Here is a 15,310-nt window from a genome sequence, read left to right on the forward strand (position 1 = left end):
AACTGAAGTTTCTTTTAACTGATTGTAAAGACATGGGCTCAGTAGTTCAGTTTACTCTGAAATTAACTCCCCAGAGAGGATTCCTTTCTCTAAGAGGGATGTTGAAGCACCGCCATCCCTTTGGCAGATATTTTGCCTCACATCTAATGAGGGAGGCTGGCAGTTGTCCCTGCCCTTGAGCCCAGTAGACTAGAGAATTAATCACTTGTAGTTTCTACTTGGTTTGAGGGGAGTTGAACTCACGCCTCTTACACAGCAAGAGATTGTCTTAATCATCAGTCTTCTGAGTATTTTGTGTGAATGTTGTTGTAACTGCTTTTAAAGCTAGGCACTTTGCAGGTGTTAGTGCCGCGTTCTTTCCTTGTGCTTGAGAGAGGGCAGAGGAGTAAATATTCTGGCATCTGCCCTTCAGGCAGGTTGTATTTTTCTTGCAGCAATGGCTTCATATGAAGTGCATCCAAATACTAGCCCAAATACTCTGTGGAAAAATTGTATTCTTCCTGATGGGTACAGGTTTTCTTAACCTTTTTATTTGTCATAGTAATTAATTGTCCTTTTGTTGTTGTTGTTTCCATATCAAGCACTCATGGCTTGCTGCCTTCACTCTCCATCTTCATTCCTCTTCTTTCTCTGTTCTGATTCTTATTTTCTTGAATAACAATAGAGGAAGGAAAAAAAATAATGATTATTTTGTTGTTGCAAGAAACTTTTACCTGCAGAATAAGTAGGGTAAGACTTCGAGAGGAATAGAGACCTCTCCTTTCCTCTGCTCTGTCTTTGCTGCTGCTTCCCAAAGACTCTTTTCTTCCAGCAGGGATTAGTCCTACTGCTTAGTTTAGTGATACGGATTCTGAGGATTCAAGGCAGTTTACAGTCAAGATGTTTAAATGCGTCTCTTGGGTTATTCACCTTCCCAGCCATCAATAATGTTAATAGGAATTCAGCATTTTTACAGAAAAAAGTTATCAAAAGTGAATAGATCTTTGTTCAACTACCAGCCCATCTGAGACTCTGTAGGTATTGTCTGATGGTATTCCACAAGAATAGGCTGCTACTGTGCCTCCAAACGTCATTAATTTGGTAGACATTCACTATATTTTAATGTATTTTGGAAGAATGACTGTTTGGAACTTTATGCTTAAGTAAATGTATTTTTTTGAACACTTCTTTTTCAACAGCTTCTATCGTTTTGTTCTGGAACCAGAATTAACTTACGGGATCAACAAGCACCTTCCTTCTGAACCTATGGCCAAATTCCTCGAATTGCCAGAATCACCCCTTTTAACTCTAAATATGATAACTCCTGAAAGCTGGCTGGTTGAAGCAGTAAACAGTTCCTGTGATCTCGATAACATTCATTTACAGGATGTAAGTAATGGTTTGTAAACTTTATCAAACTTCTGTTGGACCTTCTGCCTCAAGAGGAAAATAGAAACCTTGCAGGATTTTTGTCTTTTGTTTTCCAGAAACGCTTTCTGTGGTAATTTATTATTTAGTCAGTATTTTACTATTTTTATTTGCATCACATTCTTTTTCACATTTTCTCTTACTTAAAAAAAAAAGTCTTAAAAGAAAGTAGTGAAACAGAAAAAAATCAGAATGCAGAATACAAGTAAAAGCATTTTTTCTCTTGTGTTGACCTTTATAATGTTTAGGGAAATATTATTATTTTTTTAGAAAAAAATAAAGCAATTAAGGGATTATGTGTGCTAGCTTTCCATTTCTCTTTTTTTTGTAAATTTTTTTAGTAATAATAGGCAGATCTTCAAATAAACCTGGAAAATTGCTATTTATTAATATAGATTAAAATATATTTGGCCCTATTTTAGTTCACAAAATTTTTAATTATATTTTTAATCCTTGAGCTGAAAAATCACTAGATTCGTTTCTGTTACTAAACCTATGCAAAATATTGATCCACCAAAGCTGTGTATTTAGAAGGCGTATTATGGAAGTACAGGTTAGGATTTACCTTACCAATGTTGAGATGTCTCAGCTTCCCCAACAATGGAGAGAAGGTCCGTCCAGAGAGTGATTTACCCTCTTTACCTTGGATACCTATTTTAAAACTGAGTGAAGTTCCTTCGGGAAGGGCCTTTCTCCTTGGTTTTTTTGACAGTCAGATTTAGGTGAGGAAAATCCCACATGTTTGTCATTGTACTGTGTTGTTTTTCCCACGTAGTTAAATGACATAATTTATTGATGAAATGTTCGTTCCACAGATACAAGGGACAGTTCTAGCAGAATATGAACTAGAATATATATTGCTTGAAGGACATTGCTTTGATGTGACAACTGGACAACCTCCTCGAGGGTTACAGTTCACTCTGGGCACAAAGAATAATCCTGTCATGGTTGATACTATTGTGATGGCCAACCTGGTAAGTATTAAGTACAGAAACAGTCATTACAATTGCACCTTGTTGATGAGAATTCCTCATGAGCTTCTTGTTCTTTAAGTCAGCTTCTTTGTGTTGCAAGCTTAGTAATGCTAAAAGTGGCAGGAGCATCCTGGAGTTGAGACCATCTCCAAGAGACCTGCATCTTTAATTTGCTGAGCTTTCCCCCGCTCCTTTTCTGATCCAATATAGGTTTGGATATAGCCTAATTTTAAACTCTTGTCTGAAGTGCCTAAATGGGGAGTCTAATTGCCTTAAGTAGATGGTTGGAGACAGTTATATTCAGATGGAGATTCCACTGACAAATGTGAGGTATAAATCACATTCTGTTTAAAGTAACCAGTTTTGTTACACAATGATCCGGGCACAAGAAGGCTCCTATTTTAGATGCTTCAGTTAAGTGCTTAAAGCGTCTGTGAGTCAAGTGCACACCTGAGAATTCTTCTGGTTATCCAAAGTAATTATTTTCCATTTTAGCAGTCTGTAGAGCAGAAGATCTTTGTGATTTCTGAAGTGAAAGATTTGTTTTCTATTGGTTAAGGTAATTTGATAGGGAAAGATTTTGGAAAATGAGATCTGTTACCTATCTGCTATTCTCTGTTCTCTGTAAATACTGTATCACAAGGAATAAAAAGCTTAATAAACTGTCAATCTTTGATTTTTACACAAGTACTGAATATAGTCTCAACAGAAGGTATTCAACATGAAACTTTTAATGATTCTTCACATTCCAAAGCTTGCTTTGTCTGGCTTTCATGTAGCATTCCTATTATAAATAGAAACAGAGCTGTGTTGACTTGGAAAGTCATTCCAGACAAAAAATTCAAGTTTCAAAGAGGCTTTTCAGTTTAGTAATTTATTTCTTCACTGCTTACGTACTAGGCAGAGATTTTGTATAGAACTCAAATGCAGCTAGAGGCAAATAGAGGACTAAAAGACATTAACATGGGCATACAGGAGAGGTGATGTTGGTTGCATCACTGCCAGATTTCTTTCAGAGCTAGTCTGAGGTGATGGTTACTAACCTTGGCTGCAGTACCAAATGTTGGATAATTTATTATTGTATGGGTACATGGTTGATTCTGGAATGCTGATGGAACAAGTGCCTGTCCTTCCCTTTTTTTCTTTCTTTCTTTCCACAGGGCTATTTTCAGCTGAAAGCAAATCCAGGTGCTTGGACACTGAGATTGCGTAAAGGAAGATCCGAAGAGATTTATCAGGTTTTTTCGTAAGTATGAATCCGTCTTTCGGGAACATACTTATAAATGAATCTGAAACTGCAATGTATTTTGAATAGATCCGACATTAATTAAGGAAAATGAACAAAAGTAGCATGAAAAATTAGAACAAGAAGCAAATGATGATTTAAAGTTCGTAAAAGATATCTTATTTCCTCATAGTTTAAGTTGTTCTTTAATTAATTCATGTGTTCTTGAAGGCATTTGGGTATGTTAACGCATAATAAGCTGCTCAGCTAGACTTGGTGCTATACAAGTCTCCTACTAAACATCTATACAGCTACCAGACACTTATCCTGTCAGTTCCACACATGGTTTGTATTATCATGCAACTGCTTGCACCAAATTCTGTAGAAATGCCGCTCATAGTTTTGTTGATTAATATTTTGGCATTCCCAACATACTTAACACATCAGTCCAAGAGGATGTCCACTGGAGTATTGCTGGCTCTCCATCAGCAGGAGGAAATGCCCTGAGTTTCCCTCTCAGTCTTTTTAGCCCTCATGGTGCCTCCAAATGTGGTGGTATTGATGGGTGGCATCTTTTTATAACAGGAGCATTATATTAATTTCAGTTTTAGACTTTTTTTTTTCAATTAATTCTGAGTGTTTCTTAGTCATCTAACTCATCTAAGAATTGCTGTGGTTACACCTTCAGCTTAGGGTATCGAAGCACCTTCAGTTCTGCACCCTGGCTGCATATTGACTGCACCATGCGAGGGTGAAAAATCATGGACTCCACACAATCCAATGTGAATTCAAGCGAAGCCATTTATTACAGAAACAAGCCTCCTTAATTATGCAGTTATTTCCTGATCACACGTCCATGCTCCAAGCATGCATTAGCGGATTGGATATTGTCTATGTTCACGAGCTGTCCGCGCACCCGAGTCTCACTGCTAATAGGTCTGTTGATTTACGTTGTGTTTTCAGCCTTCCAAGGTGGCCTTGAAATTCTTTTGGGCCTGGCTAGTTTAATAACAAATCTCCATCTCATAGAAACCATCCACACATTAACTTCAAGAAAATCCCTCAAATCTCCCACAGCACGACATTTCCCTCTGTTGGGAGAAACCCTGTACATGGGAAAAAGTCGCGTTATACTCCAGTAACATTTAGTTGCCACTTGTATGGCTTTACAGATCTGTAATTTCCATGGTTGATTTTCGTATGAGGAACATATGCTAGCCATCATTCTGACTATTCCATAGAAGAATCACCTTTTTCTCATGTTTTATGTAACAGCATAGATCTGTAGCATGTGAGGGCTTCCTCTTGAAGCTTTGGATCCAGTCCCATCAAGAGGAACAGTATAGTTTTATTTCAGCCTCAGTTCTTTCTTCCTGCCTTCCTCTAGTTCTTTGAGCTGAACCAGGTCTGTTTCTTCTAAAATATATATTATTGCTTGGAGTTCAGGAGCATGTAGCTCTGTATGTTTAGTCATCAGTTTCTATTGAAAAATGAAAAAAATTTATTAACATCTTTGCTGTCATGAATATTTAGTTAATGCATCAGTTCTGGTGTCACAGGAAGAAATGTTAACGAGATATTAGGTTCATTCTATTTGTTTGCAATTTTCAGTTTCTTTTTAGCCAGAAACCACTTGCAACCTGTTGAATAGGCAGAAAAACGTAGTCTTTAGTCTAAGAAGTTCCCTTGATCTCCACCAACTGTAGCTATATCTTTTGTCTAACATTCAATTCTTAAGATATATAAAGTGATTTATGAAAGATATCATGGTTAAAAAAAAAAAATCAATGCAATGAGCTGTGGTTGAATTAAAAATGAAACAAAACTGCTCTACATTTTAGGCTGGATCAAAGGAAACTTAAATCATCTGCTGTTTTTTAAGATTACTGATTTTCCCTAAGGGGTAATACAAATGAGCTTAGTTATGTAAAGTTAATACTTGATGAGGAACTTAAACAATACTGTTTATTTTATTGAAATATTACAAGCTGTAGGCTTAGAATACAATGGCTCAAATATGTTTGGGAGGCTGTACTAGGGTCTTTGAAATTACTTTTACTGATACCGGTATTAGTTATATCAAATTGCTATCAGAACTCAAGCAACTATTTGAAAGGATGGAATTTTGCCAAGAGGTATCGCAGTAGATTGTCCATCTTTGTTCACTGGTCACATCCCTTCCTGTTGAACTGTGAAATGACCTGTTGCCTTTGAGGCGCAGGCCTGGACATTATAATAGGAGTTTCAGGAGAGATACAAGATTTTGAAGTTACAGCATGTTCTACAGTTCAGTGCCTATTTGCTTATAGTAGTATCGAATACACACATGCAAGTAATTTATTTCTACTCTATGTAAATACACAGCTTTTGAAAGAAGCTGCTTTTTTTTCCCAAAATGTTGTTTCTGACAAGGATCTTTATTTTGAAGCAGTCACACTTGTAAATCAATTTGTTGTCAATAAATACTATGAATATCAGGAAGATGAAAATTGGTGTACCCAGTACAGTCTGTGCACTGCTTATTATTGGAACTTTGATTCTTTATGTTGATAGGAAAACACACAGGTATTGCAAGATAAGGCTGCAGAAAATAGTTTATATCTAAAGATACATATATTTATCTGCGGCATATTTCATTTTTTAAAAAGACAGGTAGATATAATTCATTTTATTTTGGTGGTATGCAAACTGCTTAACTGGAAGTTGTACCTTTTATAATCCAGGCAAAGGGTTGTTTGTTTCTTTGTTTTCAGATTTTGAAGGCTCTCAATTTGTTGAACCTGAATGCTTTTGTTCCCCATATGGAAAATTATCTTTTACACTATATTGAGATTTCTTTGTATTTATACTAAAAGTATGTAGGTGCTTTGAAACATTTTAAAGCTGTGACATAAATAATTTGCTGGACGCGTTCAGTTTTGTACAAGTATATAACAATATAAAAACGATGACAGTGTGTAAGACATTTTGCTTGGATTTAAAAAGGAAGTTGTGCCTGCTTTCACTGAGTTTACAAACTGTTACACTGACAGCATTCAGTACTTTCTGGACAAAACACAAAATCCTTATTGTGTTTTTTAAGAGAGTTTATAAATCACGATCCCAGTTCTTCCAAACCCCAGGTTGCATGCAGAACCTTATTCACACGATCGCTCATTTGAAACGTGCGTCTGTTACATCAGTAAGATTGCAACATGCTGAATATCATATGCACAGAGACAGAGAAAGGACGAGAGGTCCTGTGTAAGATTTGGCACACTGATTTAAAATTAGAGAACAGTATGATGTACTCAGTTTTCTTTCAGAGAGACACCTGTCTAAAAACAAGTGAATATCCTAATCTATAAGTAGCGATTTAGCATATTGTTGGGTGACCAGGAATTGAAATGAATTCCTCTGTCAGGACAATAAGTTGCCATAATGTAATAGTAGGAACTACACAAATATGTGGATGGAGAAACAGATAAATTGGATCTTGAGACCAGCATTAAGTGTCCAAGGTAACTAATGGTGACTGTCACTATTTCCAGTACATGGTTCATACTGGGACAGAAATTCATCGCACCAAGTGCTGTGCAGCGGAAAAACAATTGGCACTTGGTAAAGATGGAGTCAGCAGTGGGGGATCCATGGAAGACATTTAGGGAGACAAAGCAACGTTATTAAATTTACAGCCAAACCAAATGCTTTTGAGAACATTGTAAAGACTTATGGTAGATCATCTTCAGCAGCAGAGCTGCAGAGCAAGCTACAGAATTAATAACATAGAGATTTTGAGGTAACCGAATGAATAACAGAAAGTTTTGATTGTGTAAAAAAAAAACCCAAAAACCTGAGGGCAAAAATAGGAACACTGTGCCAGCTGCCGCCATTTGTGCCATCAGCGGTTTGTGTTTGGCTCTAGGTTTACTATTCTAGAGCTTTGTAATGACAGACTTGACTTAAAATGGAAATTTGTGCCCTTTTATGTCGAGTACTGTACATCCCGGTGATAAAAAGTCAGTTCTTGGCCAAGTGTTCTTATATGCAATATTTTGCTAGTGTGAAAATGAAACTAAATCAGAGAAAAGATAATCCTGAACATTGTTTTGTGCGAGAATCAGCCATCTCTATGAAACTTAGTATCATAGGTGCTTTTTACAGAAATGTATTAAGTAGAAAATTCAGATAAATAAAATGCTGTCATTTTTAGCTAATTAGTATGAAACAGATTGAAACATGGTTTAAATATTCCTGTTTTCTAGGCAAAATAAAAACAATCAAGCCTAAAGGGTAGCAGATTAGTTTCTTAAACCAATTTTTTTGTATGTGAAGCCTTAGCAAGAGGAAACGACATAATGCTGGTAAAAGACAGAAAAGACCGAAGGAAAAATATATGTGCTATTGAGGTATAAAAGCTATAAAATTTGAGAATTATGTCATTACACCGTATCACAGAGAGACAGCAACATTTTTCATATTTGTTACTTAGCGGACTGCAGTACAGTTTTGAGATGCCTGAATGGCTTTAATCTGATGTTCAATAGGGGAAGTGTTTGTGTGGTGCCTTGAACAGCCGGGTCTTTAGGGGTATAGGTACCAAAGCCAACCAGTTCAAAACCAGTCTTTGCTATCTCAGCACTATGATGAAACTTTCCCTAGACTTTTTAAGGCAGATTTATTTTAAAAATACATTAATGTGTCACACAGCAATTTCTACAATGTTTTCCATATTTGAAAAATAAAATGTGGTTTCATATTTTAATGTTATATACACCTGTGTAATACATGATAACTTATTCAGCTTTAGGTTGGTGCATTTTTTCATTGGTTGATAAAATTTCCTGTGAAAATTCAAATTAAAAAATGAGGGCTACCACTGTCAACAATGTCTAGTAATGAATAATACTCCAAAAGTTCTGAAGTTAAGATATAATTAAGTTCAAATGAAGACATTTTGTTTCTATAAATATCAGCAATCTTAAACCTTATACTCTAATTAAACACAAGTAATAATGCATGTTCTAACAAGCCTGTACATGTGCATGGTTTTTTTCTCCTCACAGACATGAAGGTACAGATTCTGTAGCTGACCTGACAGATGTTATCGTGGTATTAAACAACTTCAGAAGCAAAATTATCAAAGTCCAAGTACGTAAAGAGAGACCTTTTTTTTTTTTTTTTGTCTACAGTATTTCCTTATATGAAATATGACTAATGCTTACATGCCTTAGGCTATATTTAATTGGAAGATGTATACTGAAATATATAATTTAGATTTTGTATAATTAAATAGAGAAGGGTGTGCAAATTAATGCAGTTGATTTGATCCAATCAGATTATACTAATTTCATTAGAGATTGTTAAATAGATGTTAAAATGACAGAGACAGAGACAGTCCAAAGGATCGCGCATCCCAGCTCGTGTGTGTATTTAAACCGAGGGCTGACAGGCTCTTGAGACACCCAGTTCTCTCCTGTGACTGGGGAGGGAGATTACGTGACATCCAAATACCAGAGAGGAACTTAAAATTAGGTGTGTTGAATTCTACTCTAAGCTATCAAGTTTGCATGAATGAAATTGTTACTTTCATTCTTAAAGATTTATCAAAAAGAGATGATGAAACACGAGTTGTGTAAAGCAGAAAAGGTCTCATAGTATTATGTGTTTTCCACTATTTCGTAAATAACATCTCGTGTTGGAGTCCTTGGCACATTGTATCCTAATTTTAGACATGGAGAAGGAGAGAGAACTATATCAGTGTAAGCACAAAAGGAATTTTTAAAACCCCATATATGAGTCTTTTCCCCAGTCCTGTAACCAGAAGTTTCCAGAACCTGGAGAAAAGTGTAGTTTTCTGGAGCGTGATGACCCTGCCTTTAAACCACAGGCTGCCACTTGGGTCAAAATAGGAAAATTATTCCATGTGTAGCATATTAAGCCTGTAGCTATGTGGTGCATATTAAGCTTATAACTAGAACAAACTCTTACCATTCAGTGGAACTGTAGAATCACTTCAGTGATACATAGGATGTGGCTTCAGTAGTATTAGCTAAAAAGATTCAGTGTGAACAGAAATCTGTAAGCATTAGCTTAGTATGAACATGTGAAATTAATATGCTTAAATATGTTCAAACATTTAAGCTTTTAGAAGCTATTTGGGTTTCAGAAACAATGAGGTTTATTTTAATCAAGCAAATTAAGGTCAGCAAAAAAAATTAATTTGCACGTTTTATTAAGCATCTGGTTAAGACAGTAGAAATTGCTTGAGTTGGACAGGAGAGCTTATATTTTGGCAGCATATGTGTCACTTTTTCGTTTTGAAGAGTTTTTGAGAATCCACGTTTCCGTTCAGGTGAGTTCCCTGCATGGTGTGACAGCCAACAGCTGGGTCAAGACCTCAGGAGGGAAGAAAACGGGACACAGTTCCCCACACTTATAGTTACTGTTTGCATTTAAAAGCACACAGGGCTTGAACATGCTGTTTGATATATTGTTCACCATTTAATTTTTCATAATTGGTTACTTCTTATTACAGTAAGTTCTGTACATAGTTTAAAAGTATGAAATGACTTCTTTACTGTTTAGTTTAATGCAGTTCAGTATTTTACTGAAATAGAAATGGTTGGTCCAGCTTTGGCCAGTGAGTATGCCATAGTTAGATATTGCAACTGTAGTAATTATTATCAACTAAATTCCCAAATTACACAAAGACATTTATTTTAATGACTAGGTACAGAAAAAGCCTGATAAAGTGAATGAAGATCTCCTTACTGATGGAACAACAGGAAAAAAAGGAAATCGGGAATCAGTTACAAGGTAATGCATGATTTGCATATACTTTAACTGTGCCAGGACATGTTTATTATTAATAATTTCAAGTAAGTGTTTCTTACTTGGTAGTAATACAAATATGTAAAAAGGCTCCCCAAGGTGTTTATAATATAAATTAAAAGGGGGGGGGATAAGCTATAATATCTTGTACATCTCATTATTTATTTCATTTTTAATCCCTCCTTTGCATTGCTAGTTCCCATTCATTTTCTCAATTTGCATTATTTTTATGTTGTTGTGGCAGGGAATCAGTCTCAATGTGGAAATCTCAGCCAGTAATGTGGTACTCAGAGGTATCAAACCGAACATCAAAAAGCAGGCTATGATGCTGCTTGTCTGCTGCTAGATGTAATTTATGAAAGGTCAAGAAGTGTTTTTGTACTCGTCAATAAAATACCTGTTATTTGGAAGTCTTGAGTTCTATAAATAATTGTAATAAATGTCTCAAGCTTTACATTTGGGGCTAACAACTTTGCAGCATTTCTAATTTGCCATATATGATTGTAAAATTTTGGTTTCAGTTGCTCATAATGTTGCTCATAATTATGTTGTCTGTGGGTGGTGTGTGTTTCAAATTGTTTTGTTTTTTACATTTGAATGTATTTTTTAATAATAGCATACAAATTCCTATTAAATTCTGATATAATTTTTGAGAATAAGGGCAAAAAAGGATGTTTCATCTTTGCTTACAAAAATAATTTTAGGGTTTATTTAATGGATTAGTATATGTGTGCTATGGATCAGAATATGGGGTATTGTGTAGGTTTCCGAGATATGTCAATTGTCTTTTCAAGAGCATTTCAATCAGATGACCTATGACCAAGGTACTTTAGAAACAGTGGCCTGGATGCTCTCTGAGTGTTCTTTGCTTGGAACACTTCAGAGACCTTTTTCACAAGAAACATCTCAAAAAGAAAAAGTTCTTAGGCGTGAAAATTGGGTTGCTGGCAATCGTACTTAGTAAATTCAGAATTATTTGATTTCATGATGTCAAAGGAGACGGAGCTATGGTCTTTAATCTGGAATGGTGGTAACACAATAAATCCATCCGCTCTTTCAAGGGGATGATAATTGTTCTGGATCATCAAGGCTGGGGGGAGGCAGGGGACACTACTGCTATTTGGGGGGTTGCCTTCTTGGGAGATAGCACACCATGCAGTCAGTGCCACTCCACGGATGTCCCTTTCATTTGTGTTTGCTATAGACATGGTCAGGTAGGATCCTCTCACCATTTGCTGAGTGAAAAGAACGTGGGTTTCTCAGATGATCATTCACACCATTTACATTGCAGCCTTCTGAGCGTTCAGCTTTGTATTAGTGGAGTGATGCAAATTCTTTTAAATACATTGGAGGTCTGAGACTTGTCTCATTTGTTCTTCAAGATTATGAGGGATACCTGTTTTTGTACTTTTTAAAGTGTACTTTTAAATGGGATCTAACCGGAAGAAAAATTAATAGGAGTGACTCACATGATCTCAAGTGTCAGAGGAATCACTCACCTCAAAAAAAGATTATTGAGGTGAGTCTCTGACAGTATCAGGCCGTGCTGTAACCAGTTCGGGCAAGGCAGCAGTGCTCTGAGGGGGACTGTGGCCACCATGGCCCAGCTGTGTGTACTGGGAGGCACACATGTTAGAAAACAATCCTGGAAGATTCTGGTATTCAAAGCGAGCAAAGAGTGCTGCATAGCAGAAGCAGAAAACCTCTGGACAACATACCTCAAAGATATAGGGTAGCTTATAGGGAGAGTTATTGGATGAATTTAAGAACTCAGTGAGTATTATGAAAAATCGTCGAGAAATCCCATCGCCACAGATGGCTGAATGTTATGAGAGTTTTCTGGAAAAGGCTGCTGCTCCTCAGCCCTTGTCATTCTCACTGTACTCAGCGCTGGTGAGGCCGCACCTCAAATCCTGTGTTCAGTTTTGGGCCCCTCACTATAAGAAAGACATGGAGGTACTGGAGAGAGTGCAGAGAAGGGCAACAAGTGAGGGGTCTGGAGCACAAATCTGATGAGGAGCAGCTGAGGGAACTGGGGCTGTTTAGCCTGGAGAAAAGGAGGCTGAGGGGAGACCTTATCACTGTCTGCAACTACCTGAAAGGAGGTTGTAGCATGGAGGGGGTTGATCTCTTCTCCCAGGTAACAAGTGATAGGATGAGAGGAAATGGCCTCAAATACACCAGGGGAGGTTCAGGTTAGATAGTACAAAAAAATTCTTCACGGAAAATGTTGTCAGGCACTGGAACAGGCTGCCCAGGGAGGTGGTGGAGTCACCATCCCTGTAGGTGTTTAACAGACACATAGATGAGGTTCTTAGGGACACGGCTTAGTGTCAGGTTAATGGCTAGATTCAATGATCTTAAAGATCTCTTACAACCAAAATGATTTTATGATTTGCTTTTGGTAAGCTATTGGGCTAAAAATGTTCTTTGGCCTGGTGAGCCCCTCTTTATATTATGTTCAGTCTGTATTTTAGAGCATGTGTTGAACTCAGCCACCTATGGGGCTACACAGACATCCCTCACCTCAGGGATATTCATTGGTTCTTCTGATGTAGAATGCATGTGGATGAAGCTTGAAAAGTAACTGTTGCTGATTTTTAAAATAACCAGTTCCCAAGATATTGTGGTTGTGTGTATTTCTGATTTTTTGCTTTGCTAAAACATGGAGTTCTTGCCAACTCTGGGTTCTATTTGATTGGAAATATTGGAGACTGCAGTTCTGCCATCATGTATCCTGAGGTGTTGCTCCCAAAAGATTTTGGTATCATGGGCATGTGCAGTGGGAGTAGAATTTAAGTATATTCAGTTACTGTAGGATTAGTACTTCTTTTGTGTATTTTATTACTTTTGATTCTTTATGAGCTTAAGGGTGATGTAGTATTTTCTTTCTGCTGAATGTTTATGTTATATAATTTTTTTTTCTTAGATTTTCAGAAGAAATTTCAACAGAAGACAATGAAAACAAAAGTGATATTCTTAACATTTTTTCAGTTGCTTCAGGCCATTTATATGAACGTTTTTTAAGGTAAGGAAAGGTAATAGGGAAACAGTTTCATAGTGATACTGTAAAATAAGCTTAAAGAAACTTTTTTTAAAAGGTGGAAAGAATAAATTGTTGAAACATAGGAAAGTTGTTTACAGGGAGCATTAAATTAATATTTTAGAACAAAGTGATTCAATGTATAGATGTTAAAAAATACCATTTAGGAGCAATGATTGCTTTTAAAGAATCCTTACAGTATTGCCTAATTTGTCCATAGCCATCTCTGTTACTTTTTATGGTACGAGTACTTGTCTACAGGTGTCAGATTTAGAGATTTTTCCTATCCTAAAATGGAATTTTGCAATTCTTTCACACCCATTTTTTTGGAAAATAGTATTTTGTATGTATTCATTTTTATTTTCTAGTAGTTTGATGCAGTTTGAACATCTGCATTTACTTCCTTCAACCTATAACAACCTTCATAAAGGGAAATACTTTTTTAAAAAGGAGAAAACAATTGCTTTTAAAACATTCTGCATGCTGCTTTACCTTATTCTAAAGTTTATTTTTTCTTGTTTTTTAAGACAGACTTGACCTCTTGTAGTGTTGCAAGGGGTTCTTTATCTGTCTGGTTGCACCGAACAAATGTCACAAGAGTGAAAAAAGTTGAACCCAAAATAATTATTCTTACAGTTATCAAGGGTTTTCTGAAAAGGATCTTACCTTGAACTATGCTTTCTCTTTCCTACCGTTTCTCTTTTTAGCAACCTATTAAACTCAGCCAATATATTTCTAAAATAAGTCATCTCAGTAGCAAATTTAATATAAGGTATTAATCATTATTCTCATTTTGTCAGGCACCTCTCTTAGAATAAAACTTGTTAACAGATCCACTTTTGAAATTACTCCTTCTAATATTGCTTAGTCAATCAGGATCGAATAAGTCCATCTCAAAGTGGTCTTGAACACATGCTCTTTAAAACTTTTAATTAGAAGTAGACAGACATTTCTGCTTAAACTGGGTTAAGGGAAATTATACTTAGAAAGTCCGAGCACCTTTTAAGTGCAGTTGAAATTTAATGACCAGTATGTATTTGTTTGTTTATTATAGACTTATATTTCCACAGAATTATGATGCTTTCTGTCCTACGTCACACAAAAACACCAGTTAAATTTTGGTTTCTGAAAAACTATCTCTCCCCAACATTTAAGGTAGGAGAAATGTCTTACTTTTAATAATTTTTCTTAAAAATTTTTAGGTAGGTTTTTTTTTTTTTAATTACATTTGAGTGATTGTATAATTGAAATTGAATTTTCACAGTTGGAAATGATCTCTGAATGGATTAAACCCAAGAATTTTAAGTCTCGTGTAAGGTTTTTCTTTTCTGGAACCCAAAGCCCAGTGTTGTATGATAATTCATTCTCTTTTGGTAGTCTCCAATGGCTTGAAGGAAATGCTTTTTATGTTTGTGTAGCTGCAGATGCTGCTAGAACTAAATAAACATTTTTAAATCATCCATTAGGTAGTCGGGAAGGCAAACACAACTGCAGCTGTGTTGTAACATTCCCTCTTTTTCCTTTCTTTGAATCCTTGTGTGTCGCATACATGTGCAACTAACAGTGTTTTGGTTCTTCTTCTAGGATGTTATTCCTCACATGGCTAAAAAATATGGTTTCAAGTATGAGTTAGTCCAGTATAAGTGGCCTCGCTGGCTTTATCAACAGACAGAAAAACAAAGAATTATCTGGGGCTACAAAATTCTTTTTTTGGATGTTCTTTTCCCTTTGGCTGTGGATAAAATAATATTTGTTGATGCTGACCAGGTAAGAAAAAAGTAATGGTGTATAAATATCTGAGGAATTCATTTTGGCTTAAATCGATCCAGTTTCATTCTTTGTGGTCAT

The 15,310-nt window shown here is 36.1% G+C and overlaps 1 protein-coding gene across 2 annotated transcripts in view; it reads left to right on the forward strand.

The window, feature by feature from the left end:
- Positions 1–15,310, forward strand: part of UGGT2 (UDP-glucose glycoprotein glucosyltransferase 2) — an 84,239-nt gene that overhangs the window by 57,735 nt on the left and 11,194 nt on the right. The window contains exons 27-34 of one of the 2 annotated variants that reach the window (XM_082047807.1): positions 1,179–1,368; positions 2,223–2,381; positions 3,542–3,627; positions 8,652–8,736; positions 10,319–10,404; positions 13,349–13,447; positions 14,533–14,617; positions 15,047–15,229. In XM_082047807.1, the coding sequence (XP_081903933.1) occupies positions 1,179–1,368; positions 2,223–2,381; positions 3,542–3,627; positions 8,652–8,736; positions 10,319–10,404; positions 13,349–13,447; positions 14,533–14,617; positions 15,047–15,229 (973 nt within the window). Of the gene's footprint in view, positions 1–1,178; positions 1,369–2,222; positions 2,382–3,541; positions 3,628–8,651; positions 8,737–10,318; positions 10,405–13,348; positions 13,448–14,516; positions 14,618–15,046; positions 15,230–15,310 lie in introns of those variants that run through there. The other variant, XM_082047808.1, reaches the window with a different exon arrangement.

The sequence above is a fragment of the Streptopelia decaocto genome, assembly GCF_964273445.1.
Source record: "Streptopelia decaocto genome assembly, chromosome: 1".
Taxonomy (NCBI): Eukaryota; Metazoa; Chordata; class Aves; order Columbiformes; family Columbidae; genus Streptopelia; species Streptopelia decaocto.